Consider the following 26,677-nt stretch of genomic DNA (forward strand, 5'->3'; position numbering starts at 1 on the left):
TTTCCCCAAAACTCTCTCCTTCCCCGCCACATCCTGATTATCTTGCTTTCTTCGACTAGCTCTTCATTAGTGTGCACTAACTATAAGCTTGTGAGCAATCATTTTGAAGCAACTAACAGTTGTATGTTCCTATATTTTCCCTTTTAGGGGGATCCAGGAGGAGATGGCATTCCGGGGTCCCCCGGTCGGCCTGGTAACCCGGGCACTTCAGGCCTGCCGGTGAGAAATTGATCAGCTGCATGCAGTCGAAATGACATTCACAGCATGCATTCCATTATTGTATTATTATTATTATTATTATTATTAGAATTGATACTATTTTTAAATGTTTCAGATCATTAAGTGTTTTTGATATACGTATGGGTGGCGGATACCTCTCAAGTAACCGAAATGAAATGGATACGTTTCCGATGAATAGTTCGAACACCAAATGGCTGAAAAAAGGCTGCATCAGGGTGAAACTAAACTGAGTTTTGGGAAACTGGTCAAATTCTGAACATTAAAACATGATTAGTGCCATGCCCATTAAAAGAATAAATGTAGATGATTGGTTAAATAGCCATGAAAACTGAATAGTGAAAAAAAAAAATGCAGTTGCTACAAATCGGGCATCATAAGCCAACATGAAGTAACCCGGAGGATAGCTCAGGGGCAACGCGTTTGTCTTGGAAGCAAGCCAATGCAGACTGACACAATAAAAGGCCAGTTGTATGTTTGTCCGATGCAGTCATGCGCAGTAGAGACTGCCTGCTTCGCATGTTGTCACCGCTAGAGGGAGCTGTTGCCTTAGGAATAAATTAATGTATCTTCAGCAACGGAAACTTCACAAAAACGATGATGGGACACCTCCATCAAACACAACTTTGGCCGGTGTACACAGGCCTTTCCACTAGTTTGTGATACAAGCTGAATCAATTCAGTGCTATAATGCTGGGCATTTCAGGAGCGCCTCCTGGCCCACTCCTGAAAACACCAGCTACACTTTTGTTGGAAAATACCCCAATATCGAGTTGAATATTTAAATATGAATACAATGTAGGCCCTTATTTATTTATCGTTTTCCAATGAGGTTTGGCCATTATAAAATGCTTTTGTGAATTAGGCATTTATTGTTTAAAAAAAATGTCTATAGAAACACACTTAACTATGAATTTTCCTGTGAAAAAATCCCATCTGAAATGTGATCACACAGAGGTGTGTTTTAGAGGGCGTCGGTTCTCGCATCATTGCCCTTCCAAACAAAACACCCCTCTTTGTTTCCCCCCGATCTGAATAAATATTAGGAAAGCCCTCATGTTGCCCAAACCCACTTTGCCAAGCCCCTCTCTTTTCTAACATATGAGTGGTCAGGCATTTTAATTTCAGCCATTTATCTCCAAGCTGTACCGTTTCTAAGTGTAGGCCTGTACTATTTGACTGATAACTTGAGTGACTGATTTACACAGCGCCCACTGCAGACTAATCTGCCTTCAGACATTGATCCCGTCCATGGCCCCAGTTGAACTAGAGAACAGAGCATTGGATGTTGTGCAGATGGGCGCTGGTGGTAGTTTACTCTGAATTCAGCGACTGGGGGCGGGGGGTTACACTGCAAGACTGCTAAGAGTAAACCAAAGGGAGTTCACTCTTAGCACACGATTAGGATGTCCTGTTACTGTTTGCTACTTTTCGTGAATAACGTATCTCATTGAAAAAGGAGGGTGCCTATTGAAAATGCCTCAGTTACATAGTTCTGGGGATTTTTTTAGACAGCTAAGCATAACGCCCAGATGTGGTGCTACAGAAGTAACTTCATACTTGCCCTTAGTCGGTTTCACCAGGAGGCATCTGTCTGAGTCCTTCCACCCACCCCCTCCTCGTCGAATTGCAGTCTTAGAAATGGTAATGGGCCAAAATGTCACCCTCAAAATCCTGACTCTGATTTTTTTTTTTAGACCCCCTCACCTAACACACAACATATATATGGGGGGGGAGTTTATGGGATATCATAGTAGTATGAAGGGGTTTAAAAAGAAAAAGTCACCATTTTCATACTCTGAAATTCTGGGGGTCGTAGTGATCACATAGATCCTAAGAATTGGGACTGACGAGCCCTCCGTTTCTTTCTGCAACGTGGAAAAACCTATGGAAGGATGTGTGGCTTGCTGCATTTGGCTCTCGCAACCCCTGAATATTGTGCCAAACGAACAAGAGGAAGCTGCCTCGACGCTCTCTCTCCTGCCTCATCACCAATCTATGCTGACTCAACCTCCACTGTCTCATCATGAGGAAGCAGTCTCTCCTGTCTCATCACCAATGATGCTCTCTCTCCTGCCTCATCACCAATCGATGCTGACTCAACCTCCACTGTCTCATCATGAGGAAGCAGTCTCTCCTGTCTCATCACCAATGATGCTCTCTCTCCTGCCTCATCACCAATCGATGCTGACTCAACCTCCACTGTCTCATCATGAGGAAGCAGTCTCTCCTGTCTCATCACCAATGATGCTCTCTCTCCTGCCTCATCACCAATCGATGCTGACTCAACCTCCACTGTCTCATCATGAGGAAGCAGTCTCTCCTGTCTCATCACCAATGATGCTCTCTCTCCTGCCTCATCACCAATCGATGCTGACTCAACCTCCACTGTCTCATCATGAGGAAGCAGTCTCTCCTGTCTCATCACCAATGATGCTCTCTCTCCTGCCTCATCACCAATCGATGCTGACTCAACCTCCACTGTCTCATCATGAGGAAGCAGTCTCTCCTGTCTCATCACCAATGATGCTCTCTCTCCTGCCTCATCACCAATCGATGCTGACTCAACCTCCACTGTCTCATCATGAGGAAGCAGTCTCTCCTGTCTCATCACCAATGATGCTCTCTCTCCTGCCTCATCACCAATCGATGCTGACTCAACCTCCACTGTCTCATCATGAGGAAGCAGTCTCTCCTGTCTCATCACCAATGATGCTGTCTCATCATCTGCTGTCTCATTATTGTGAGGAAGCCTCCTCAGCTGCCTCATCACCAATGGATGCTGCCTTGATCATCCACTCTCTTGTTGTGAGAAAGCAGTCTCTACTGTCTCATCGTCAATGGATGTTGTCTCATGATGTCTCACCATCGTGAGGAAACTGCCTCTGCTGTCTCATCAGCAATGGATGCTGCCTTATCATCCATTGTGTAATCATCAGAAAGCAGCCATCTCTGCTGTCTCATCATCACTGTGTCATTGTGCAAATGCCGTCTCTGCTGTCTCATCAGTGGATGATGTCTCATCCTCTGCGTTCTTGCTATTGAGCAAGTCGTCTCCACTGTCTCATCACCAATGGATGATGTCTCACCGTCAACTGCCTCATCGTGAGGAAGTTGTCTCCGCTGCCCCATCACCATGAGGACACTGTCTGCGCTGTCTCATCACCAGTGCTTGCTGCGTTAGGTCCCTGGCACAGCTTTTTCATTGCATCTGCTCATGTCAGTGACTGCAGCCTCAGCGAGCATCTTATCTAGCTTTCATCTTCTGACAGCAACACACCTACACAAACACAGTGCAGCAGGCAGTTTTGTACTGCATTGTTTTCTTTGCTCATATATTATATGTCAGGATAGACACAAATGCTTGACAGCATTTACAATAATACAAGTTCCTGCCTTACATTCTGGCAAGGTAGCATCAGCCGGAGCAGTGTAAGTTCAGTGAAGTGGCAAGACTGCTGTTGCCAACATTTGGCAGTGCACATTTTCTACAATCCTTGGTCATTGCAGCTTGATTTGGCAGCATAATGACAGTGGAGGAGAGATGTCGGTCTGATCAGCTGCAGATGTATGACTCTTGCCTGTGGGTGGGGGCAGTTAGTGTTGCCTGCGCTCAGCTCTCCAGTGAGGAATGGATGAACTTGAAACTGCTGCAGGTGTACGTCAGAGGTGTGAAATCTTTGGCCCTCCTGATGTTCGGATGTCTAGTCCTTGATAGAATAGTCAAGGCTGAAGGAAAATTGGAGTCGCAGTTCATAACATTTGGAGAGCCACACGGGTTGCAGACGCCCGGTCTAGGGGGGTAATAGGGCTTCACCATATAGTGTGACGTGAAGTTCAAAAGTGGGAGTGAGTGGAGAGATTGAAACGCTTTTTATTGTCTTTCAATATGAAGTTCTCTAGCGTTGCTCGAAAGAGAAGATGCAAGAAAACATTCAAATTAAACGAAGTAATTGCACTCTGTTGTTACCAGCCATGTATTTCCTTTCCTGATCTGACCATACACTATTTGACTTCCAGGGCACTCAAGGTAAAACTGGTCTGAAGGGAGAGCCGGTGAGTACATTTGACATTTCTAAAAGATCCACTTATCCAGTGACAACACAATGTTTACTGGTTCTACTTCTGCTTTCAGGGAGAAGATGGCCGCCCAGGAGTTGCCGGCCCGAAGGGAGACCGGGGGCTGCGGGTAGGTCCCTCATTACCACTTTCTCATCTCTCTCCATTTTGCATTCTTCCTGTAGCTGAAGAAGTCATTACAACATGTGGTGTTTTCCAAAATGAATGTATTGGTTGTCTAACTCCAGGCTTCGAGGGATGGAATCCTGATGGGTTTTCAGGATATCGCTCATTAATATTCATGAGGAAAAATGTGCATACATTTAGAGTCAATGTATGCAAATGTATTTCATGAATATTAATTAGGGGTATCCTGAAATCCCGGCATGGATCCTTCCCTCAAAGCATGGAGGTGGACAACCCTAGAAGAGAAAACGATTATTATGATAGATATAATTTGCATATTTAATGGTCATTCTGGAAAACCTGACTAGATTTTACTCTTTGAAGTCTTCATGAGCCCAGACACCAGCTGTTTAATATTTAAATCTCCAGCCAGGTCCATAAGTGGTCACTTGAAAATGGTTACACATACAACAGGATTGTTTTACACATGGAACCAGGTCAAGGGTGGGTAGATGAAGTGCAATTAGGTGGAAGGGGGTGTGCCCGTCACCATGGCCTTTTTGAAGTCAGTAAGCACGCCGCTGGGACATGCCTTGCGTTGTGTGGGATGATAGACCACAGGACATGTAAGCCCCTATCCCCAGGGATTGCTCCGGCGTCTTGATGTTGTTCAGGGGGCAGTGCGCGATGCTCTGTGGGAAATGTGCATGTCTGGCCAAACCGTTCCTTCACTTCCGTAGTAGCCACACCCACCAGGTAAGTCACGCTTGTCTGACATGTATGTAGGTTGACAGAGCTGAATAGCTTTCTGAGAGATGCAGACTATTTTGAAAACAAAACCTACATTAAAGTCAAGGAAGTGTCTGGTGGAAGTAGTAGTAGTAATTGTCATTTATATAGCGCCTTTTCCCATTTGTATGGCCTCACAGCACTTTGTGGGAGAAACGCTCTTGGGCACTGCAGAACAGAGCATGGGAACATTCTCAGAAAAGGTTTAGAATGCTTGTGTGCATTTGGTCAAGATTAGGAATTAGGTGGGCTGGCCGGGCTCCAGTAAGCAACCGAAGAGATCGGGCATGTGGATGGGTGGAGAGGGAGGTCACGTGCAATAGACTCAAAATGTGACTCACCAGACCGAAAAATGTCACGGATTGTCACTGTATCCTAATGGAAGAGGTGCTGAGGCAAGTCTAGTGCAAGGAGGCGAAGATGTAAGTGTCCAGCTAGACCGAATTGGTCGTAGTCGTAGCTGCAGTCTAAAGTGTGTGGATGGATAGCCTGTGGCAGATGTCCACTGAAGTGGTGCATTTGTACCGACAGTAAGCTCAGATGGATCTTATATTTGATCTCGCTTTGTGATCCGATCGTCTGTATCCATCACTGTGCCCAAAAGCCACAAAAACATCGTCTTGTTGAAGTGATGCAGCATTTCCGGTCTCTTGGAAATGGATTTCCTTGGTGGAAATGACAACAGTGTCTTTAAAGAATACCTGCATTAAAAGGGCAGCTCATGCACTTAGGTCAAGAAAGGAAAGAAGTAAAGGACGCATCTGGTGGCAGTGATGAGGTGTGTGGCAGTTATGCAGTGCGCAGCAGAATTTTGGGTACATTGGAAATGGATGCCTTTGGTGGACTAGACAGCAGTGTATTTATGGTGTCTTATATCGAGGAAAAAAAGGGCCCAGGTAGTTGGTCTGAAGTCAGAGAGTAACTTGTGGAAGCTTCTCTGGGTTTTATTTTTTTAAATCAGCCATTTTGAAAAGTCAATTTTGCATAAATCCATAACCTTGCTACACCATTTGCAGTGCAACAGTTATTGCAGTGCATTGTTATCTGACTACGTGTTTGCACTGTAATTAATGGATGTACGTTGTAATATTGTATCCCAAAATATCTAATTACAAAATCACGGAGCTCACTAGCCTGCATTTTGTAATTCGGTCTTTTGGGATTTTGTCCGTTTGTCCCCTGCACTGCCTATAATGTATGCGGGTGACACCCCCACAACCTCCGCAGCCGATAATACCAAACTGGATGTGGGGGGGACACCCTCGCAACCCCTGCACCCATGTTCAGTGTTATGGGCTTAGATCTTATCTACTATGACGAATATGCTCTAAACGTGCATTCAGCATTTTAGATACAATCTTTTCATGCAATTCCGTATTTACTTGCATTGTGCTAAAGGCCTTGTACTGCGTGGCACTCATGATGATATTAGAACATGTACCTCACTGGTTGACCAATCCGCATGCTTTGAATGAGTTAACTAATCTTGTGTTAAACCACGTACAAGCGGGCTTTACCAGCTAGTAGCTGCCCTCCAGCCAGAAAGCTCAAGGTAAGGGCCCGACTGACGGCTCAGGGCAGTCATTTCCCAGCACAGCCAGCCAGACTTGGATTATAGTCATTAACACCCCAAGCTAACATGCGGGCACATTTTTTAAAGACCAGAGATTACGCGAAGCCAGCGACTTGCTTTTGCCCATCACAAAAAAATATAGACATTCAAGTTAGAGGCCTTGGAAATGAAGGTTCCAGCCTGAGCTCTTTACCCAATTCCTTGGCACCAGAGAAGGCAGGAGCAGAGAGGCAGAGGAGAAAAGGGAGCAGTGGCAGTGCAAGCTAGGAGTTCAGTGCTAGGGTATTTAATAGCATTCATTACATTTTTCAGAAGGGGCTAGGAGTTGTGGTCACAGGCAGACACAGGGGTGATATGTCGGGGCAACTGGACGTACGCATGCAGCTATCAGATTGCTCCTCGTGCAGAATTTTACTCGTAGGTATAGCCCACGCTTGGAGCAACCATATTGGTTCACATGCCCACCTGGGTGCTAACAGGTTATAAAGGCCTGCTCCACCAGGTACTTTTAATCCTGTGTTTTCTGTACCTAATGAAATGGGACATTCCACTTAAAAGCCAGTTGCCTGTTAAATGTATAAGTGGATGATCCACACCCTATGTCATCTTTAATTATGTTTCATTGAATTTCTAACATAACTATGTGTTTGTTTACCACAATGGACATCATGTACTGTCATGTATATATAAAAACTTAAATACTCTGCGAAAAGAAAAAGCATCAGCTAACTAATAATTAAAAGCTGAGATTTTCATATGAGTTTGAGATATGTGTTTGTCAGCAGCAAGCATGTTGTTTCCAACAACGGTTGCCCCAGTTGTATGGGCACCCTGAAGGGTCTAAAAACCCTTGATTGACTTTGTGCACTTCTTTGATTCATAGAGGGTAGGACAACCCCCTTGTTATAGCTGCTCCACCAGACAATCATAAGATGTCTCCAGCCTCTGCTGATGCATAGCTCACGTGAAATGACTCATTCTGTCACCTCACTACCTACAAACTAATATTGCCTGGTTATTACATTATGCAAAACAAACATATATGATCATTCCTTGCCCTTGTTAGAGCACTGAGCCTTTGGCCTGAGACTCCTCACTTAATCCATGGTCATTTATTTCATGATAAGCAGAGTAATCATTAATGCTATGCTAAGGAGCTAGCTGGGGGTCGGGGGGTCATTCACTTCTTATGATATGTGTCTATGATTCTGCTTCAAGGCAAGGATGTCACCCACATGCCACCATTTCATCTCTGTTTCCACACTGAGAAAGAGGAAGTCGTTCAAAGTTAAAATGGTTGTCTATGCCCCATCAACCCATACAAGGGACACTTGAAAATTCGAGGACTAACCAGCAAAGGACAGCGGAACTCGATCTTGTAGCAGAGATCCAGGAAGCCTATGTTCTAATCCCAGCTTCCCCGCTGGGGCTCGTCAAGTGATGTTCGGCACTTTGAATCCTGTCCCTAACCCCCACTCAGTCAGTTTAGGGGCCGAGTAAGTGCTCATTACAACCCTGATCATGAAGAAGGTGGTATCTTGACGGCAGACAATGTTCTGAGATGTAACTGACCTTTTTTTGCTTTTTAGGGAGAGCCTGGCGAAGTGGTGACCACTGAAGGGGGTCTGCCCGGGAGGAAGGGGGAGGCTGGAGATCCAGTAAGTGTGACTTCTGTTCCTCCGTATCGTCTCCTTAATCCTTCTGTATGCAATGTGTTCACCCCCTTTGGTCTACACAGATCCCCTGAATTTGCCAATGGAATATTTGTGCTTGGAGGAAGCTGATTAACTGGTCCCTACTTTAGCAGAGCACAAGTTCTGTTTTGTGCACAGCTTTGGGTCAGATGCCTGAGGGCAGTTGTGCGCTCTATAAATGCAAATAAATAAAAAATAAATACAATTTCTAAGATGCACGGGGCAAGTTGGCGAGAATCAAGCACATCAGTGTTTGGTTATAGCCTGAATTGTAGTGGCCTGGCTTTTCTTGGCTTAGTGTTAACTAGTTTTAGGGATTGTTGCAGACATGCACACTTGTGTTTGCGCCTTATTTTTTAATGAGTGTGTTGGGTCCAGGCTCTGAATAATTAATATAAAATTAACAACAAATTTTATTCATGCCTATTTCGATTCGGGTGGAGGGAATTGTGGAGTGGATCCAGTTTGCATATGCGTACCTGTCTGGGATCCACTCCATGGGATTCTGATAATGTCCATGTGGAATGGATGATGGTGTTACAATAAAAGGGTTCCCTGGGTGTCTGTGCCACCTTCTGCACCATGTGGAAAATGCTCCAGGAATGTGTGAGCATTACGCTGGCCGGAATCAGTGGCAGCCATTACACAGGATTACTACAGGCTCGGGCTGCTCTTCTGTAGGGCAAAGAGAGCAGGCAGAATTTGCAGGCATCCCAGCCGCTCCGTCTGCATCAAAATTAAATACGGGCTGAGACGTTGGCGCATTCCCTGCCCTCAGCGGGGAAATGCATGGAAGGGATTTCCCTTTCATTCTGCTCCGTGCAGGGAATCCCACTCAAAATGGCGTGGCGGCACCAAAGCAAGCTGAGAGGGTGCTTCCACATATTCTACCTCCCCTGGCCAATGGCAATGACCCCAGCTTCGGAGCAAAGATGGCTTCTTTCAAAGGCAGCATGTCGAGGTGTGCACCCAATACAAAAAACGCAATTGTAACTTATATAAAAGTTGACATTGCCTGGTAAATGGTTATAAACAATCATCAAATATATTTCAAATATACCAAAAAGTTTTAAATCATTTTAGCTAAAAGAACATGTAATTATAAAATATATTAAAAAAAATATGGCTATTCACAGCTGGAATATCAAAATCATATATTTTAACTAGCTCAGGAAGTGCATTGCATAGATCAATCTCAGATCCTATGTTAGCTCATGAAGTGCAATGCCTACATCAATCGCAGATCCCATGCTAGCTCACTAAGTTTAATGCATAGATCAATCCCAGATCCTATGCTACCTCATTAAGTTCAATTAATTGATCAATCACAGATCCCATGCTAGGTCATGAAGTGCATTGCCTACATCAATCGCATATCCTATGCTAGCTCACTAAGTGCAATGCATAGATCAATCACAGATCCAATGCTAGCTCATGAAGTCTAATACATAGATAAATTGCAAATCCTATGCTAGCTCACTAAGTTCAATGAATAGATCAATCACAGATCCTATGCTAGCAAACTAAGTGCAATGCATAGATCAATCAAAGATCCTATGCTACCTCACTAAGTTCAATGAATAGGTCAATTGCAGATCCTGTGCCAGCTCACAAAGTTCAATGTATAGAACAATTGCAGATCAAATTCTAGCTCAACAAGTGCAATGCATAGATCAATCACAGATTCTATGCTAGCTCACGAAGTTCAATACATAGATCAATCACAAAGCCTATGCTAACTTACAAAGTACAATGCACAGATCAATAGCAGATCCTATGCTAGCTCAACAAGTGCAATGCATAGATCAATCGCAGATCCTATGCTAGCTCACTAAGTTCAATGCATAGATCAATCGCAGATCCTATGCTAGCTCACTAAGTTCAATGCATAGATCAATCACAGATCCTATGCTAGCTCATGAAGTGCCATGCATAGATCAATCACAGATCATAAACTAGCTCATGAAGTTCAATGCATACATCAATCACAGAACCTATGCTAGCTCACAAAGTGTATGTATAGATCAATCGCAGATCCTATATTTCTTTCCTTTTAATTTTTGTATACAAGGAATTTTAAAACCTTTTCATCAAGCAATGCAAACTCTTCTCTTAAAATGATTGATGGCGTTGGTAAACAGTCAGCTTTAATTTAGAGGGCACTACTACAAGGGAAAGGGAGATTAATCTTTTATCGGAGGTATTGTCCGATCTTCCTGGGCATATTCAATTAGGTGCCATGTAGTAGGCGCATGAGACAGGAGCTCCATTCAACTCAATTTTGGAAGGAATATGGATGGTACATCAGAAAACTTGTTAATGTGATGCTTTTTCTGTATTTGTTTGCATTGAGATGTGTTCATAAGAGTGTTATTATATATTTTAGTTCAAAATAAATGTTTTAATATAAAAAGCAACTACTTATGTTTTATTTTGTATTGTTCATGTTGGCTCATGGTTTTTCAACAAACAACTTTTCAAGGTTTTTAAAATTGTGAGAACTTTCATGATTAGTACATTTTGGCACTGTTTTCGTGGTAATTCGAAATCTATCAGTTTTAGCGAGATTGTCATGACCGTTTCAATCCCTCCTTTCAGGGCAGCTCCAATCCCATATGAAGTTTAATTGTTTAAATTTCATTGGCTCCTTCCTTGCTTTCCATACGTTACAAGTAGATTTCAGTAGCAGACTCCATTTCACTGTAATTACCCCTCTTAGGCATCCCAGGTAAGACGTCACTTACGGAGGTACTTCTGGGTTTCCATGCAGGTATTAAATAAGTCAACATGCCATGTCTTGTGGATAGAAATGCATAGCCTTTCTCGTGAAGATAATATTTTTTTTTGTATGATGTCATTTTAAGTTTGTCAGATAATTGCAGTAGAAAGCAACATCATTTCAAAAGAGTGCAGTCTAAGGACTACTCTTCAGTGGTGGGCTGTTAGACTTCTATATACGTTATGTTTGACCACTGAGAGTCTCTTTCTTTATCTACAGGGAACACCTGGTCAACCTGGAAATCCAGGGCAAAGAGGATTCCCGGGGCCAACTGGGCTCCAGGGGCCAGAGGGCCGTGTAGGCCCCACCGGACCACCTGGGCTGTCAATCAAGGTACCCTGCTGGATGCATCTAAAGCATATGCTGTCTCTATAGGAATGTCTCAAATTCCATCGTAGTCTCTTGTTCTTCACTTTTTCTTCACTTTCATTGTCTGTAACCAAAAGTTATTGTTTTTTTAACGACTCTGGTACGAATGTAGATGAAGGTATTGACTTTTTGGGCCATATCTCACCAGCTATTTTTGTGCCTTCTAGGGGGAGAAAGGAGAACGAGGTGAGAGAGTAAGTGTACTTCTTGCTTCTATTTCTGTGGCAGCCTTCTAAATCACATGATCTCGCTGGATCCTCTGGATTAAAGAATAATGGAGAGAAATGCCTGGGTCAGCTAAAGCCCAGGCAGATTCAAATTCCTGATTCTACAATGTAATGTGGCCAGGCCAGTGCCCCCTCCCTGTGGTTTAAACTCCTTCCTTAGAGAGATGATGTTTCTGAGGTAGCTAAATATGCCAGAGTCATTGTGTCCCTTCATTGTCGCAGAAATCCCTATAGAAAAAAACATATTTTTCACAGAATGTAATGTTCATTGTGATGTGCCATTCACAATCAGTGAACATTTAGGGTGCTTGAATATATAACATTGGCCTTTTTCCAGTTGAGACTGGTTTAAAATTTCCAGCGGTCTCGCACCATGCCTGAATCATATTGAGAAACCATTGGGTGGAAAGCTGTTGGATAACATTTTCTTTTCACCCGCATTAGCTCTGCTGTTAAAGTTTTTTTCTTTTTCTCTTAAACAATGTGTGTATGGAAGAGCAGATTTACTGCTTGGCCAAAAGCTGGATAGTTGGACAAGCATTCAGCCTGGCGGAATAGCATTTTTTTCATAACTAAACTTCAAAACCTCATAAGTACACACTTTAGTGAAGCACCTGCCTTGATTTCCGTGGCACTGGTGGTCTATTCTTCTTATAAACTAGTGTCACTTCTTATGAAATTAAAGAACAAAAGCTAAAAAGTACCAAGTTATCAACACAAAACAGTATGAGTTCAAAAAGACCAATTCCTGAACAGAAGTCAGTTTGAAGTATTCAGGTTTGGCTAGTTAATTAATCATGGCTGTATTTGGCCAAATATCTCAGAATTGTCTACATTCTGACTGATTAGCTGTTGGAAAACGTCCCTGCGGCCTCACTCTAGAATTGGGATAGTATGAACATCTGGCGTGTTTTCTCCTTCAAAGACCCCTTCAGCGTATCCGGCAGCACTGGTTCTAAGTTACTCAAGATGTCCACTGTCTCAATATCTCCACACTAAAGTGATGTCAGTTTGTAATAGAATAGACAAGAGACTCCCAAGTCAGTGTTTCTCTAGACAGATCAAGAAACTGGATTCTTCACACTATTCTCAAGGCCACGGTAGCAAAGTCCAATGAACGCCTTGGATGTGGGTGAAATAATCTTTTCACATTAGGCTTCAGATCGAGCACAAGTCTAATGCTGCCTCCTTCTACCCACATTTTAGGGCCTACCAGGTCTGGTCAATGGGGTACTCACGAAAGGGGAGCGCGGCAGCCCGGTGAGTATATATACCGTCAATGTGCCAGATTCACTGGTGCTATACATGTATTTTTCCATTTTCTTCCGCATTTTATTGAATTAAACAAATTATTCATTATAACAAAGTCTGAATCATGATAGCAGAAACTGAATCACAGGCATAATCTTCTCCAGAAACCCTGTATATTACATAGAACGTAAGGTCTTTATAAGAAATATAACTGTGAATGTGTATGTATATGATTTCTTATGGTTAAGATTACACTAACAATATAAAGCTCAAGTCTATCAAAATGGGAATGCCAGGGTTAAGATCTAAGCTTTTATTAACATTAACATAAACTAAAACCAACATTGTTGAAACGTCAACTCACCCTTTTGTTTTGGATTGTTATTCATGTGTGAATAGTATTTGTATTCCATTTGTGTATTGCTTGTGTGTGGGGTTGTATTTAGCAGCATGTGAATGTTAGATATTGTTTGTTGTGAAATCTGGTATGAAGATGTAGCAAGAGAGTTTGTTTTGTGAGATTATTTTGTGTAAACGAGGGTGTATGTCTTTGTGTTACTTAATTAAAGGTCTGTAGTAGGACTATTGTCTACATTGTAATTCGTGTTTGTAGGATGTAATGTCTATTTTCTGTTTATCTTGGTAAGTTGTTGGAGTAAATTAAAAAGATACACCTGATGATCCTACATTTTGACCTTTTATTTTTGAATAAATAACAATTGGTTTTATTTTATGTTGAGTGTTTAAGACTAGGTTTAACCTAAACATTGGCATTCCCAACATGTGAAGTCATTAACTTTTTATAGGTAGTAACCATACTGTTATTTAAAAGAAAAATGTTTCCACTGAGAACATTGTTTGTGAGCTAAATTGAGGAATTTGTGAGGGGTTTGGAAGATCATCTTATGTGTTTTGCAGTATAATTTTCATCTAATTTTGTACTGTGTGTTGGGTGCAGCCAATCATCTTGCGCTTTTCGGGAAATCTTTTGGATTTTGCAGAATGTTGTTCATTGGGTTTTATACCTTTCGACCCTGCTATGCATGTACGACAAGCCTGCTGTGTGTTGGGGGTGGGTAATTATCTTGTGCATTTCAAGAAACATTTTTGTTTTTAAAGATTTTATTTTTAAAGAATATTTTTCTTTTCATTTTGACCCACGGATCCTACTCTGAATATATTGCAGCCCTGCAGCATTTGGTAGAGGCCAACAATTTTGTGTATTTTCGTAAACCAAAAATCATTTTGCGGTACATTTGTGTGTGTGTTTGGGATTGCAGATGTTTTTCTATGCTTTTAATTGTCTTTTTGTCCTGCGGCGCCTGCTGCGAATGTACCGATATAGAGTCGTTTTTTTTCGGCGTAAGAGGCTACTCTCTTGAATATATCAAGCTGGGCTGATCCAATTTGACATGTACAAATTCACGATAAGAGTTATGTGTCTGCCAACAATCTCCTAAAATCTTGCAAGTCCACTTTTTTTAATGATGCTTATTGAAAACGTTTTTCTTCCGCCACGTTTTGGGACTGCGCTTTGGCCCTTGCATGTGTGATTTCTATTTTATTTTAATTTACCTGCCAGGAACAATCTGTGACTGACACACTCTACTCATGGCTTGACATTTCTTTGTGCCTTTTGTTCTACATTGGAAGGCATGATATTTTGGCTTTCTGAGAGTTGTTGGTAACTATGTGTCTAATTCCACATTTTTGTGGAAAGATACACCTTTGAGAGTTAATTTAACAGAGTGCCATGCTCTCTGATACCGATGTCTGAAGAACTGGTATCATACTGTTCACATGTTTTTTAGGGCCTGCCTGGCGACCCTGGAAGCCCCGGACCAAGAGGGCCAGCTGGACTTTCCGGACAAAAGGGAGACAAGGTAAGCTTAGAGAAAGGGGTCAGCCACAAAGGCCGGGGCGGCGGTGAGGCCAGGATTCTTCAATGCTTTGCATTCCATAAGTCCTTGCTGATTGCACCTGACTATAACTGAGTAACAGCGACATTCAGCAACTTGCACAAGATCACACATACTGTGCCAAAAGCCAGCCGCTGACTCCACTCGGAGTGTCTTAAGCGAACACTAAACTACTACTACTGCCCTTGAAGGACATATCTATCTTACCTCTCAAGGAAGAGTGGCCTCTCCAAGGAACATCAAGCTACCATTGCTGGTGAGTCCCCTCGATCTCCCTTCATGAGAAACCTTACAAAAAGGTTGCGGGCCGAATTAGTCCTAGTCACATGCCAGGCTCACCTGAGATAGGCCCGGTTTAGCCCGGGCCTTACTTACCCTTCAGAGCCATAGGCCTGGTTTGGAAACCTCCTGGTTTGTCTAGCTGCCAGTCTGCTTCCATTAGGTCTAGTGTGTTTCTGTAGTGCTTCCAGAGGTGGGTCAAATCGCTCCCTAACATGTGTGATATCCTAATGCATGGAGTATCGTATGGCATGAATGGAGTCCTGTCATACCTTATCATTTTATTATCAAGGTATCTGGCTAGTTATTTCGTTACCATGCCAGACGTCAACTTGGGATGGTGGCGGGTACCAATGCTGCTGAAGTAGCCACAGGGCGAGCCCTATAGAGGGAGAGTAACGACTGGCATTAGGTGGGGGGAGGCCATGGGACAATTGATTATGAAGGGGGCGTATGTTTAGAGGACGACATCTGGATTTTGTCACCAAGGGGACTAGTGAGTCTTGGTGGTCTTTTGGAAAAAATTTGGGGGAAGAGGATGGATCCTTATATTAAAGATTTTGTCAGGTGAATGAAGGGGTGCGACACTAGGAATTTGGGTTTAATGGGTATGATACTAGTGATGCATGGGCTACTATAACGGTTAATGTCATTTCCCCCAAAATAATTACTTCAAGGTAATTTACTTCGCTTTGATTACTTCAAAATTTTAGTTAGATTTTTTATTTTTTTCATATGGGGGGTCCCCCACTTGTTCCCTTCTCCTTCACTGCCACCCCTTCCTCAAACTCCTCCCCACCCCTTTTTACCCCTTAACTCAATTACATATATTTATCGAAGTAATTTTGAAGAAATCACTTTGGAGTACATTTCTTCGAATTAATGACCGACATTGAAACCACGGGATACGACCATAATATGTACTTAAGGAGAATGGTACAAGGCACCTCACCTTTCTAAGAACGTATGAAGGCAGACAGCCTGCCGTCTCTAGCATATATATGGTCACAGACTACCTCAGTGATTTGCTACTGCCTAATTTCATAAATGTGGGGGCGCTGTATCCCAGACATAGTATCTACCTCCCTAAAAAGCTTTGAGTGTTGTGGCCATAGTCACAATAATAGTCTCTGTGGTCTAATGTCAATGGTGTTTGCAAACGCGTCACACGTGTCCATTTTACAACACCTGAAAGTCCCATTTCTCAATCACTATTCACCGAGAGCCGGGGGCATTGGCATCTGCAGGTTTGACTCTTGAATTGAATGGTGTCGCGAATCACGGGGACCATTACTGACTCTGGATCATTTGACCTAACCCCAGAGGTTCTTGGGGTGTTCCTCATTTGCCTTGATTCCACTGTGTGGCCTGGAGTATTTTCTTCCTCGGTTAAGGTCCACTCCTACATGCACAAGACTTGAGGTCCACAGTTCCACCCGCTGAGCTCTTAACTGTCAACATACCCACATTGTCAGACTGTCTCCAAAGGCAGCCCTACCACCTAACGTTTGAATCGCTCTCTTTCACTTTGCAGGGCGAGGCAGGAGAAGGGCTGCCTGGTCCCGCCGGGCGCACGGGAGATCCTGGTGATCGGGTAAGTTGTCCAACCAGATGACTACCTGGCTAGGTTTTGCACTGCTATTTCTGAGGACTATCACAGCTTAAATATTAATACCAGCAGCATTTAAGGGCAGAGTGAAATACAGTAACGGTGAAATGATGGGAATGCAGGGTTCTGCTCAGTTGCGCCCATGGGGAGGTTGGCAACCTTCGGCTCTCCAGCTACTTTTCACCACACCTCCCATCAGCCCTATCCAGCACAGTCAATGGTGAGGTATCCTGGGAGTTGTATTATATAACATATGGAGAGGCAGAGGTTGAAGGCCCCCTGGTTTTGTGCATCTTTTCAACACTGTGTTGTAGTAAAGAACCCCAACCCATGCCATGAAGTGCTTACAAGCAAATCCTGAAAGCCCATTCTCAGAAGCACGCTCAGCTAGTTCACAGATGCCAGTGGCAACCAATAGACTTTCCCGCAGTGCCCAGTTTCCGTGGTGTACTTTTACACAATGCCACCCAATATAGTTATTTACTGGGGAGGTTAGTCTAAGAATTGTTTATGTGTAATGTGTTTTTTGCGATAATAGAGAAATGTGGAAAAGAGGCTCCTGCGACTAACAGTCTTATGTGCCCAGGATAGTTTGATTTCTTCAACAAAAAATAGTTTTTAATACAGGGAAGGTTCCGGGCTCTCCACGTAAATCCCCTCTTTTGAAGTGTTTGCATGGGAGTTGTGATTTCTCATATGTCATGTCAACTCTTCTTTACATCCTTCTGACGCTCATACATTGAATACCAGGAAGGAGTGTTGCATTAACGCCTGTTATTCACAGCACCTCTGATATAGAGGCGTAATATGAAGACGCATTACCAAAGCCAATCGTTTTGACTTTTTGCTCTGTCCCTGGTCTATGTGCCACTTGTTGACACCCTCATAAACTGGCTTACCACTTGTTCTCATCATTGTGCTATTACACGGGCACCCTTCCAGAGAATGTCTCCGCCATCTGTAGATGTGTTATTGTAAGGCATTTCTGATCAAAACAGGCATCCCTTTTCTTCAAAGAAATACAAATAGATTAGGTCCAATCTGCAAAAAGGGGCAGAACAACTTCTAAACTGCCTACAGAGCAATCTCCTTTTTAGCTTCTATTTCAAAAGTATGTGGGAAAACTGTTACCGGGAAGACTGCAGGCTTGGATCGTGGAAAAAATATCACCTGGGACTTTCAGGCAGATTATGAAATGAAGACTGGGACTCTTGAACTCATTTTCAGCCTGTATTTTCTGGCTTCAGGTGGGAGACACTGACAAGCCGCGCCTCCTCATATCCTTCATAGATGGATAGAAATTGTGCGGTGTGCCGATCGACCTCTGCAAGGAGCAGTATGTTATAAGAGCAACCGGTGATCAATATGCAGAAGCACTGCACTGGAGCGCTATGTCTGAGGATGAACCATGAATGAGTATCTAAAGAGCTGTCAGGGATATGTCATGAGTCCCGTTCTGGTCAACCGATACTCTAATGGTGTCGTGTATGCCTGGAAATTGAAAACGGCAGACATCCTGCATGAATCGGTCGGAGAAGGCCCTTATTCCGCTATTTGTTTATCAATGTGTATCATTCTATTTGTGTATCATTCTGCTATTTGTGTATCATTGTGTATCATTCTGTTTGTTTATTATTGTGTATCATTCTCCTATATGTTTATCATTGTGTATCATTCTATTTGTTTATCATTCTGCTATGTGTGTACCATTGTGTATCATTCTATTTGTTTATTATTGTGTATCATTCTGCTATGTGTTTATCATTGTGTATCATTCTGGTATTTGTGTATCATTGTGTATCATTCTGCTGTGTGTTTCTTATTGTGTATCATTCTGCCATTTGTCTATCATTGTGTATCATTCTATTTGTTTATCATCATGTATCATTCTGCTATTTGTGTATCATTCTGCTATTTGTTTATTATTGTGTATCATTTTGATTTTTATTATCATTGTGTATCATTCTGCTATTTGTTTATTTTTGTGTATCATTTTGATTTTTATTATCATTGTGTATCATTCTGCTATTTGTGCAGCAATGGCTACTTTGAAAACGGCCTCTGATTGTTATGCTTCTATTAACTTTTGTGTAGATAAACTCCAGTGCAGAAATGTGGAATGAAATTGATGGTGGAATTGGGAGCTTTACTAACTGTGTGTAGACAAAATACATGGATATATGATATGATATGATATGATATGATATATAAGTAATTTATAACGCGCCTGTACATAAGTGTTTCTAGGTGCAACCAAATCCATATGGTACAAAGGGTTTCACCAAATCCATATGGTCTTGCTTATGTCAAGACAAATTTAAAGTAGCTGGGATTCGGTTTGCATTGGGACAATCCAACATCAATAAACAAGCAATCGCTTCTATTAAGTAGGTAACTGTCTTTGATTGCCCGATAAGACCGCATTCAAGTTCAGATCGAGAACCAAATTCCACAAGCCCCAGGCAGCCAACCTCAATGCCGCTCATTAAGAGAGGATACAGGAGCCCTAAGTAACCCAGAGTAATCCAGACGTGGACCCCTTGCTCACTGTGCCTTAGAGAGACTCAGCTTCACCTCACTGATGAGGCCCGATTAGGCTGAAACACATGTCTGGGGTTGCTGATGCTGCTCGTGTTCAGAGGAGATTTGCCTAGCATTTCGGTTCTGGACTGCTCAGGTGGGTGGGGCCAGACTGATATGCAAATGTATATTTCTCCTCTGTGAAGTGTGCACTGAGCTAAAACGTGTTTGTAGACCCTCATGATAGGAGGAAATTCCATGGAACAGGGTATTTGACCCATGTTCGTTCTCAGTAGAGGGGCTCTCACATCCTTGCTTAATTTGTTAAACTTGGGGTTTCACCCTAAGTTACCCAGGGTAATCCAGACATGGACCACCTGCTCACTGTGCCTTATAGAGGCTCAGCTTCACCTCACTGAGGAGGCCCAAGAAGGCTGAAACAAACGTCTGGTGTTGCTGATGGTACGTTTGTTTAGATGAGAATTGTCTAGCGTTTTAGTGCTGGACTGCCCTTGTGGGTGGGACCAGACTGATATGCAAATGTATATTTCTCTTCTGCGAAGGTTGCAGTGAGCTAAAACTTGGTTGTAGACCCTCCTGAGTGGAAGAAATGCCATAGAACACAGGGTATTTGACCCATGTACATTCCCAGTCGAGGGCCTCCCACACCCTTGCTTATTCAATGCCACTTATATAATGCTGCTGGCACTTCGTTCCGCAGGCGACATGCCAGGGGGCCTGTTATTTCCAGGGTAGTATCCTCGCACCCACTTTGGCCTCCTCGCCATCGCATGGCAACCTCTCCGGGCCCAGCCTGTCAGTAACTCCATCTTCATGCCTCATCCCCTTAACCCCACTTATCTCAGGACCCTGTAGTGCCAACTGCCATGACGTGTGTTCTGACATTATGCGCAGCACCAACGTGCTCCCATTGATGTTCACTGTGCTTCAAAAATCTTCATGTACCAGCTGTTTCCAAAGTAAGGAGAGCCTAACAATTGAGGCTTGTCTAGCCTAGGTGGTGCCCGTTGTGCTAATCAGCCTGATGCATACACGTCTGCGTGGACCACACTGTGGAAATGACATGCCTGATGGTTGTTGCCATTCTGACAGAGTAGCCAGAGAAGGATTGCACTTTCCTTTTGTATTCCCCAGGCACCGATTATCAGTGGTGCTCCTCGAAGCAGGTCAGAGCACAGACAGTCCCCTGGCAGTAGGGAAACTCCTAAATCTCTCTGAGCCACACCTGCAAGAGGAGGTCTTCCATTGCCAATCCAATGCATACACTGCACGATGGTGCTTGGTCAAATATTGTGATAGAATTGTTTCGAATAAAAGAATATTGATTGACATTGACATGATTTTACTCTGTGGAGGAAATTTGTAGTCCATGCGAAATGAAATGTTCTCTAATTTCTCTTTTTTATTACACTAGGGTCCGAGAGGTCCTCCGGGTGAACAAGGCACCAAGGTGGGTATTAGGCAGAATTTATTTAGGGGGGGAAAGGCTGCACACTGGCAAAAGTAATTGCTTGTATATGCAAGTAATTTTATCAGATTTTCTCATTAAATTCATGTGCTTTGAGTGCATGTGAGTAGATGGCCCTGTAATGGCGATTGGGATCGGATTGTGCTGTAAGGTAAAATGTGTGGTTTTTTTTGCAGGGTGACCGGGGACTGCCTGGAGAGCTTGGAGAATCAGGAGAAAAGGTGGGATCCCATCCAAGCAAGGAGTAATTGAGAGAGTGGTATAATTATTGAACAACTAGGATCCGGGAAAGGGGATCTGAAATAGTGTCATCCTGCAGGTTTTGGGGATTCCTCCCCTACCTCTGTTCTATCCCTGCTCTTTTGACTACTTCCCACAAGCTACCACAAATTGCATCCTAACTTCGACCCAATCATTTTGGCATGTAGCTCTTTCAAGTGTTACGTTAATATGCTTTTTTGCTGCAGCAAACCCCCAATGGAGTAGTTGCCAGCAAAGTCTTCAATTCAGAGGCCCACATAGAGTAAGATATTCAGGCAATTTAGCTCACATTCCATGCATTGCAGCATGGATGGCCACCGCACACATGCGCTTGCCACGGACATGTGCAGTAGTACTTAGAAGATGTTGGATGCATGGTGATTCCGGGCGCCATGGCACCAGTGCACTCCATCTGATTGTGTCCAGTGTTTTCTTCTCCAGCTAGGCGCAGTTTCAAGAAATACATTGACAAGTTGCAAGAGGTCGCAATTGCAATGGCGTCCACCATTGCACTTCTCCACCATGTGCAAGTGTGGGTCATAGCTTCTCCACCATGTGCAAGTGAAGGGTATAGCTTCTCCACCATGTGCAAGTGAAGGGTATAGCATCTCCACCATGTGCAAGTGAAGGGTATAGCTTCTCCACCATGTGCAAGTGTAGGGTCTAGCTTCTCCACCATGTGCAAGTGTAGGTTCTAGCTTCTCCACATGTGCAAGTGTAGGGTATAGCTTCCCCACCATGTGCAAGTGAAGGGCATAGCTTCTCCACCATGTGCAAGTGTAGGGTCTAGCTTCTCCACCATGTGCACGTGTAGGGTATGTCATCTCCACCATGTACACGTGTAGGGTATAGCTTCTCCACCATGTGCAAGTGTGGGGTATAGCTTCTCCACCATGTGCAAGTGTGGTATATAGCTTCCCCACCATGTGCAAGTGCGGGGCATAGCTTCTCCACCATGTGCAAGTGTAGGGTATGTCATCTCCACCACGTACACGTGTAGGGTCTAGCTTCCCCACCATGTGCAAGTGCGGGGCATAGCTTCTCCACCATGTGCAAGTGTAGGGTATGTCATCTCCACCACGTACATGTGTAGGGTATAGCTTCTCCACCATGTTGAAGTGTGGGGTATAGCTTCCCCACCATGTGCACGTGTGGGGCATAGCTTCTCCACCATGTGCAAGTGTAGGGTCTAGCTTCTCCACCATGTGCAAGTGTAGGGTATAGCTTCCCCACCATGTGCAAGTGAAGGGCATAGCTTCTCCACCATGTGCAAGTGTAGGGTATAGCTTCCCCACCATGTGCACGTGTGGGGCATAGCTTCTCCACTATGTGCAAGTGTAGGTTCTAGCTTCTCCACATGTGCAAGTGTAGGGTATAGCTTCCCCACCATGTGCAAGTGAAGGGCATAGCTTCTCCACCATGTGCAAGTGTAGGGTCTAGCTTCTCCACCATGTGCACGTGTAGGGTATGTCATCTCCACCATGTACACGTGTGGGGTATAGCTTCTCCACCATGTGCAAGTGTGGGGTATAGCTTCTCCACCATGTGCAAGTGTGGTATATAGCTTCCCCACCATGTGCAAGTGCGGGGCATAGCTTCTCCACCATGTGCAAGTGTAGGGTATGTCATCTCCACCACGTACACGTGTAGGGTCTAGCTTCCCCACCATGTGCAAATGTGGGGCATAGCTTCTCCACCATGTGCAAGTGTAGGGTATGTCATCTCCACCACGTACATGTGTAGGGTATAGCTTCTCCACCATGTGCAAGTGTGGGGTATAGCTTCCCCACCATGTGCACGTGTGGGGCATAGCTTCTCCACCATGTGCAAGTGTAGGGTCTAGCTTCTCCACCATGTGCAAGTGTGGGGTATAGCTTCTCCACCATGTGCAAGTGTGGTATATAGCTTCCCCACCATGTGCAAGTGCGGGGCATAGCTTCTCCACCATGTGCAAGTGTAGGGTATGTCATCTCCACCACGTACACGTGTAGGGTCTAGCTTCCCCACCATGTGCAAGTGCGGGGCATAGCTTCTCCACCATGTGCAAGTGTAGGGTATGTCATCTCCACCACGTACATGTGTAGGGTATAGCTTCTCCACCATGTTGAAGTGTAGGGTATAGCTTCCCCACCATGTGCAAGTGTGGGGCATAGCTTCTCCACCATGTGCAAGTGTAGGTTCTAGCTTCTCCACATGTGCAAGTGTAGGTTATAGCTTCCCCACCATGTGCAAGTGTGGGGCATAGCTTCTCCACCATGTGCAAGTGTAGGTTCTAGCTTCTCCACATGTGCAAGTGTAGGGTATAGCTTCCCCACCATGTGCAAGTGAAGGGCATAGCTTCTCCACCATGTGCAAGCGTAGGGTCTAGCTTCTCCACCATGTGCAAGTGTGGGGCAAAGCTTCTCCACCATGTGCGAGTGTAGGGTATGTCATCTCCACAATGTACACGTGTAGGGTATATCTTCTCCACCATGTGCAAGTGTAGGGTATAGCTTCCCCACCATGTGCAAGTGTGGGATATAGCTGCCCCACCATGTGCAAGTGCGGGGCATAGATTCTCCACCATGTGCAAGTGTAGGTATGTCATCTCCACCATGTACACGTGTAGGGTATAGCTTCTCCACCATGTGCAAGTGTAGGGTATAGCTTCAGCACCATGTGCAAGTGTGGGATATAGCTTCCCCACCATGTGCAAGTGTAGGGTATAGCTTCTCCACCATGTGCAAGTGTGGGGCATAGCTTCTCCACCATGTGCAAGTGTAGGTATGTCATCTCCACCATGTACACGTGTAGGGTATAGCTTCTCCACCATGTGCAAGTGTAGGGTATAGCTTCCCCACCATGTGCAAGTGTGGGATATAGCTTCCCCACCATGTGCAAGTGTGGGGCATAGCTTCTCCACCATGTGCAAGTGTAGGGTATGTCATCTCCACCATGTACACGTGTAGGGCATAGCTTCTCCACCATGTGCAAGTGTAGGGTATAGCTTCAGCACCATGTGCAAGTGTGGGATATAGCTTCCCCACCATGTGCAAGTGTGGGGTATAGCTTCTCCACCATGTGCAAGTGTAAGGTATAGCTTCTCCACCATGTACACGTGTAGGGTATAGCTTCTCCACCATGTGCAAGTGTAGGTTATAGCTTCTCCACCATGTGCAAGTGTAGGGTATAGCTTCTCCACCAGGGGCAAGTGTAGGGTATAGCTTCCCCATCATGTGCAAGTGCGGGATATAGCTTCCCCACCATGTGCAAATGTGGGGCATAGCTTCTCCACCATGTGCAAGTGTAGGTTCTAGCTTCTCCACATGTGCAAGTGTAGGGTATAGCTTCCCCACCATGTGCAAGTGAAGGGCATAGCTTCTGCACCATGTGCAAGTGTAGGGTCTAGCTTCTCCACCATGTGCAAGTGAAGGGTATAGCATCTCCACCATGTGCAAGTGTGGGGTATAGCTTCCCCACCATGTGCAAGTGTAGGGTCTAGCTTCTCCACCATGTGCAAGTGTGGGGCATAGCTTCTCCACCATGTGCAAGTGTAGGGTATGTCATCTCCACCATGTACACGTGTAGGGTATAGCTTCTCCACCATGTGCAAGTGTGGGGTATAGCTTCCCCACCATGTGCAAGTGTGGGATATAGCTGCCCCACCATGTGCAAGTGCGGGGCATAGATTCTCCACCATGTGCAAGTGTAGGTATGTCATCTCCACCATGTACACGTGTAGGGTATAGCTTCTCCACCATGTGCAAGTGTAGGGTATAGCTTCCCCACCATGTGCAAGTGTAGGGTATAGCTTCCCCACATGTGCAAGTGTGGGGCATAGATTCTCCACCATGTGCAAGTGTAGGTATGTCATCTCCACCATGTACACGTGTAGGGTATAGCTTCTCCACCATGTGCAAGTGTGGGGTATAGCTTCCCCACCATGTGCAAGTGTGGGATATAGCTGCCCCACCATGTGCAAGTGCGGGGCATAGATTCTCCACCATGTGCAAGTGTAGGTATGTCATCTCCACCATGTACACGTGTAGGGTATAGCAGCTCCACCATGTGCAAGTGCGGGGCATAGCTTCTCCACCATGTGCAAGTGTAGGGTATGTCATCTCCACCATGTGCAAGTGTGGGGTATAGCTTCTCCACCATGTGCAAGTGTAGGGTCTAGATTCCCCACCATGTGCAAGTGTAGGGTCTAGCAGCTCCACCATGTGCAAGTGTAGGGTATAGCTTCTGCACCATGTGCAAGTGTGGGGTATAGCTTCTCCACCATGTGCAAGTGTAGGGTCTAGCAGCTCCACCATGTGCAAGTGTGGGGCATAGCTTCTCCACCATGTGCAAGTGTGGGGTATAGCTTCCCCACCATGTGCAAGTGTAGGGTCTAGCTTCTCCACCATGTGCAAGTGTAGGGTCTAGCTTCTCCACCATGTGCAAGTGAAGGGTCTAGCAGCTCCACCATGTGCAAGTGTAGGGTATAGCTTCTCCACCATGTGCAAGTGTAGGGTCTAGCAGCTCCACCATGTGCAAGTGTAGGATATAGCTTCCCCACCATGTGCAAGTGTGGGGTATAGCTTCTCCACCATGTGCAAGTGTAGGGTCTAGCTTCCCCACCATGTGCAAGTGTAGGGTCTAGCAGCTCCACCATGTGCAAGTGTAGGGTATAGCTTCTGCACCATGTGCAAGTGTGGGGTATAGCTTCTCCACCATGTGCAAGTGTAGGGTCTAGCAGCTCCACCATGTGCAAGTGTGGGGCATAGCTTCTCCACCATGTGCAAGTGTGGGGTATAGCTTCCCCACCATGTGCAAGTGTAGGGTCTAGCTTCTCCACCATGTGCAAGTGTAGGGTCTAGCTTCTCCACCATGTGCAAGTGTAGGGTCTAGCAGCTCCACCATGTGCAAGTGTAGGGTATAGCTTCTCCACCATGTGCAAGTGTGGGGTATAGCTTCTCCACCATGTGCAAGTGTAGGGTCTAGCAGCTCCACCATGTGAAAGTGTAGGGTATAGCTTCTCCACCATGTGCAAGTGTGGGGTATAGCTTCCCCACCATGTGCAAGTGTGGGGTCTAGCAGCTCCACCATGTGCAAGTGTAGGGTATAGCTTCTCCACCATGTGCAAGTGTAGGGTCTAGCAGCTCCACCATGTGCAAGTGTAGGGTATAGCTTCTCCACCATGTGCAAGTGTAGGGTATAGCTTCCCCACCATGTGCAAGTGTGGGGTCTAGCTTCTCCACCATGTGCAAGTGTAGGGTCTAGCAGCTCCACCATGTGCAAGTGTAGGGTATAGCTTCCCCACCATGTGCAAGTGTAGGGTCTAGCTTCCCCACCATGTGCAAGTGTGGGATATAGCTTCTGCACCATGTGCAAGTGTAGGGTATAGCTTCTCCACCATGTGCAAGTGTACGGTCTAGCTTCTCCACCACGTGCAAGTGTGGGGTATAGCTTCCCCACCATGTGCAAGTGTAGGGTCTAGCTTCCCCACCATGTGCAAGTGTAGGGTATAGCTTC

At 44.7% G+C, this 26,677-nt stretch overlaps 1 protein-coding gene across 1 annotated transcript in view; it reads left to right on the top strand.

Moving 5' to 3' along the window:
- Nucleotides 1-26,677, top strand: part of COL7A1 (collagen type VII alpha 1 chain) — a 782,081-nt gene that overhangs the window by 354,411 nt on the left and 400,993 nt on the right. Inside the window, exons 37-47 of the mRNA XM_069646196.1 lie at nucleotides 148-219; nucleotides 4,258-4,293; nucleotides 4,373-4,426; nucleotides 8,374-8,442; nucleotides 11,477-11,590; nucleotides 11,794-11,820; nucleotides 13,060-13,113; nucleotides 14,916-14,987; nucleotides 16,837-16,896; nucleotides 20,867-20,902; nucleotides 21,097-21,141. Of these exons, the coding sequence (XP_069502297.1) occupies nucleotides 148-219; nucleotides 4,258-4,293; nucleotides 4,373-4,426; nucleotides 8,374-8,442; nucleotides 11,477-11,590; nucleotides 11,794-11,820; nucleotides 13,060-13,113; nucleotides 14,916-14,987; nucleotides 16,837-16,896; nucleotides 20,867-20,902; nucleotides 21,097-21,141 (639 nt within the window). The remainder of the gene's footprint in view (nucleotides 1-147; nucleotides 220-4,257; nucleotides 4,294-4,372; nucleotides 4,427-8,373; nucleotides 8,443-11,476; nucleotides 11,591-11,793; nucleotides 11,821-13,059; nucleotides 13,114-14,915; nucleotides 14,988-16,836; nucleotides 16,897-20,866; nucleotides 20,903-21,096; nucleotides 21,142-26,677) is intronic.

The sequence above is a fragment of the Ambystoma mexicanum genome, chromosome 2p (assembly GCF_040938575.1).
Source record: "Ambystoma mexicanum isolate Mex_15411 chromosome 2p, UKY_AmexF1_1, whole genome shotgun sequence".
NCBI lineage: Eukaryota > Metazoa > Chordata > Amphibia > Caudata > Ambystomatidae > Ambystoma > Ambystoma mexicanum.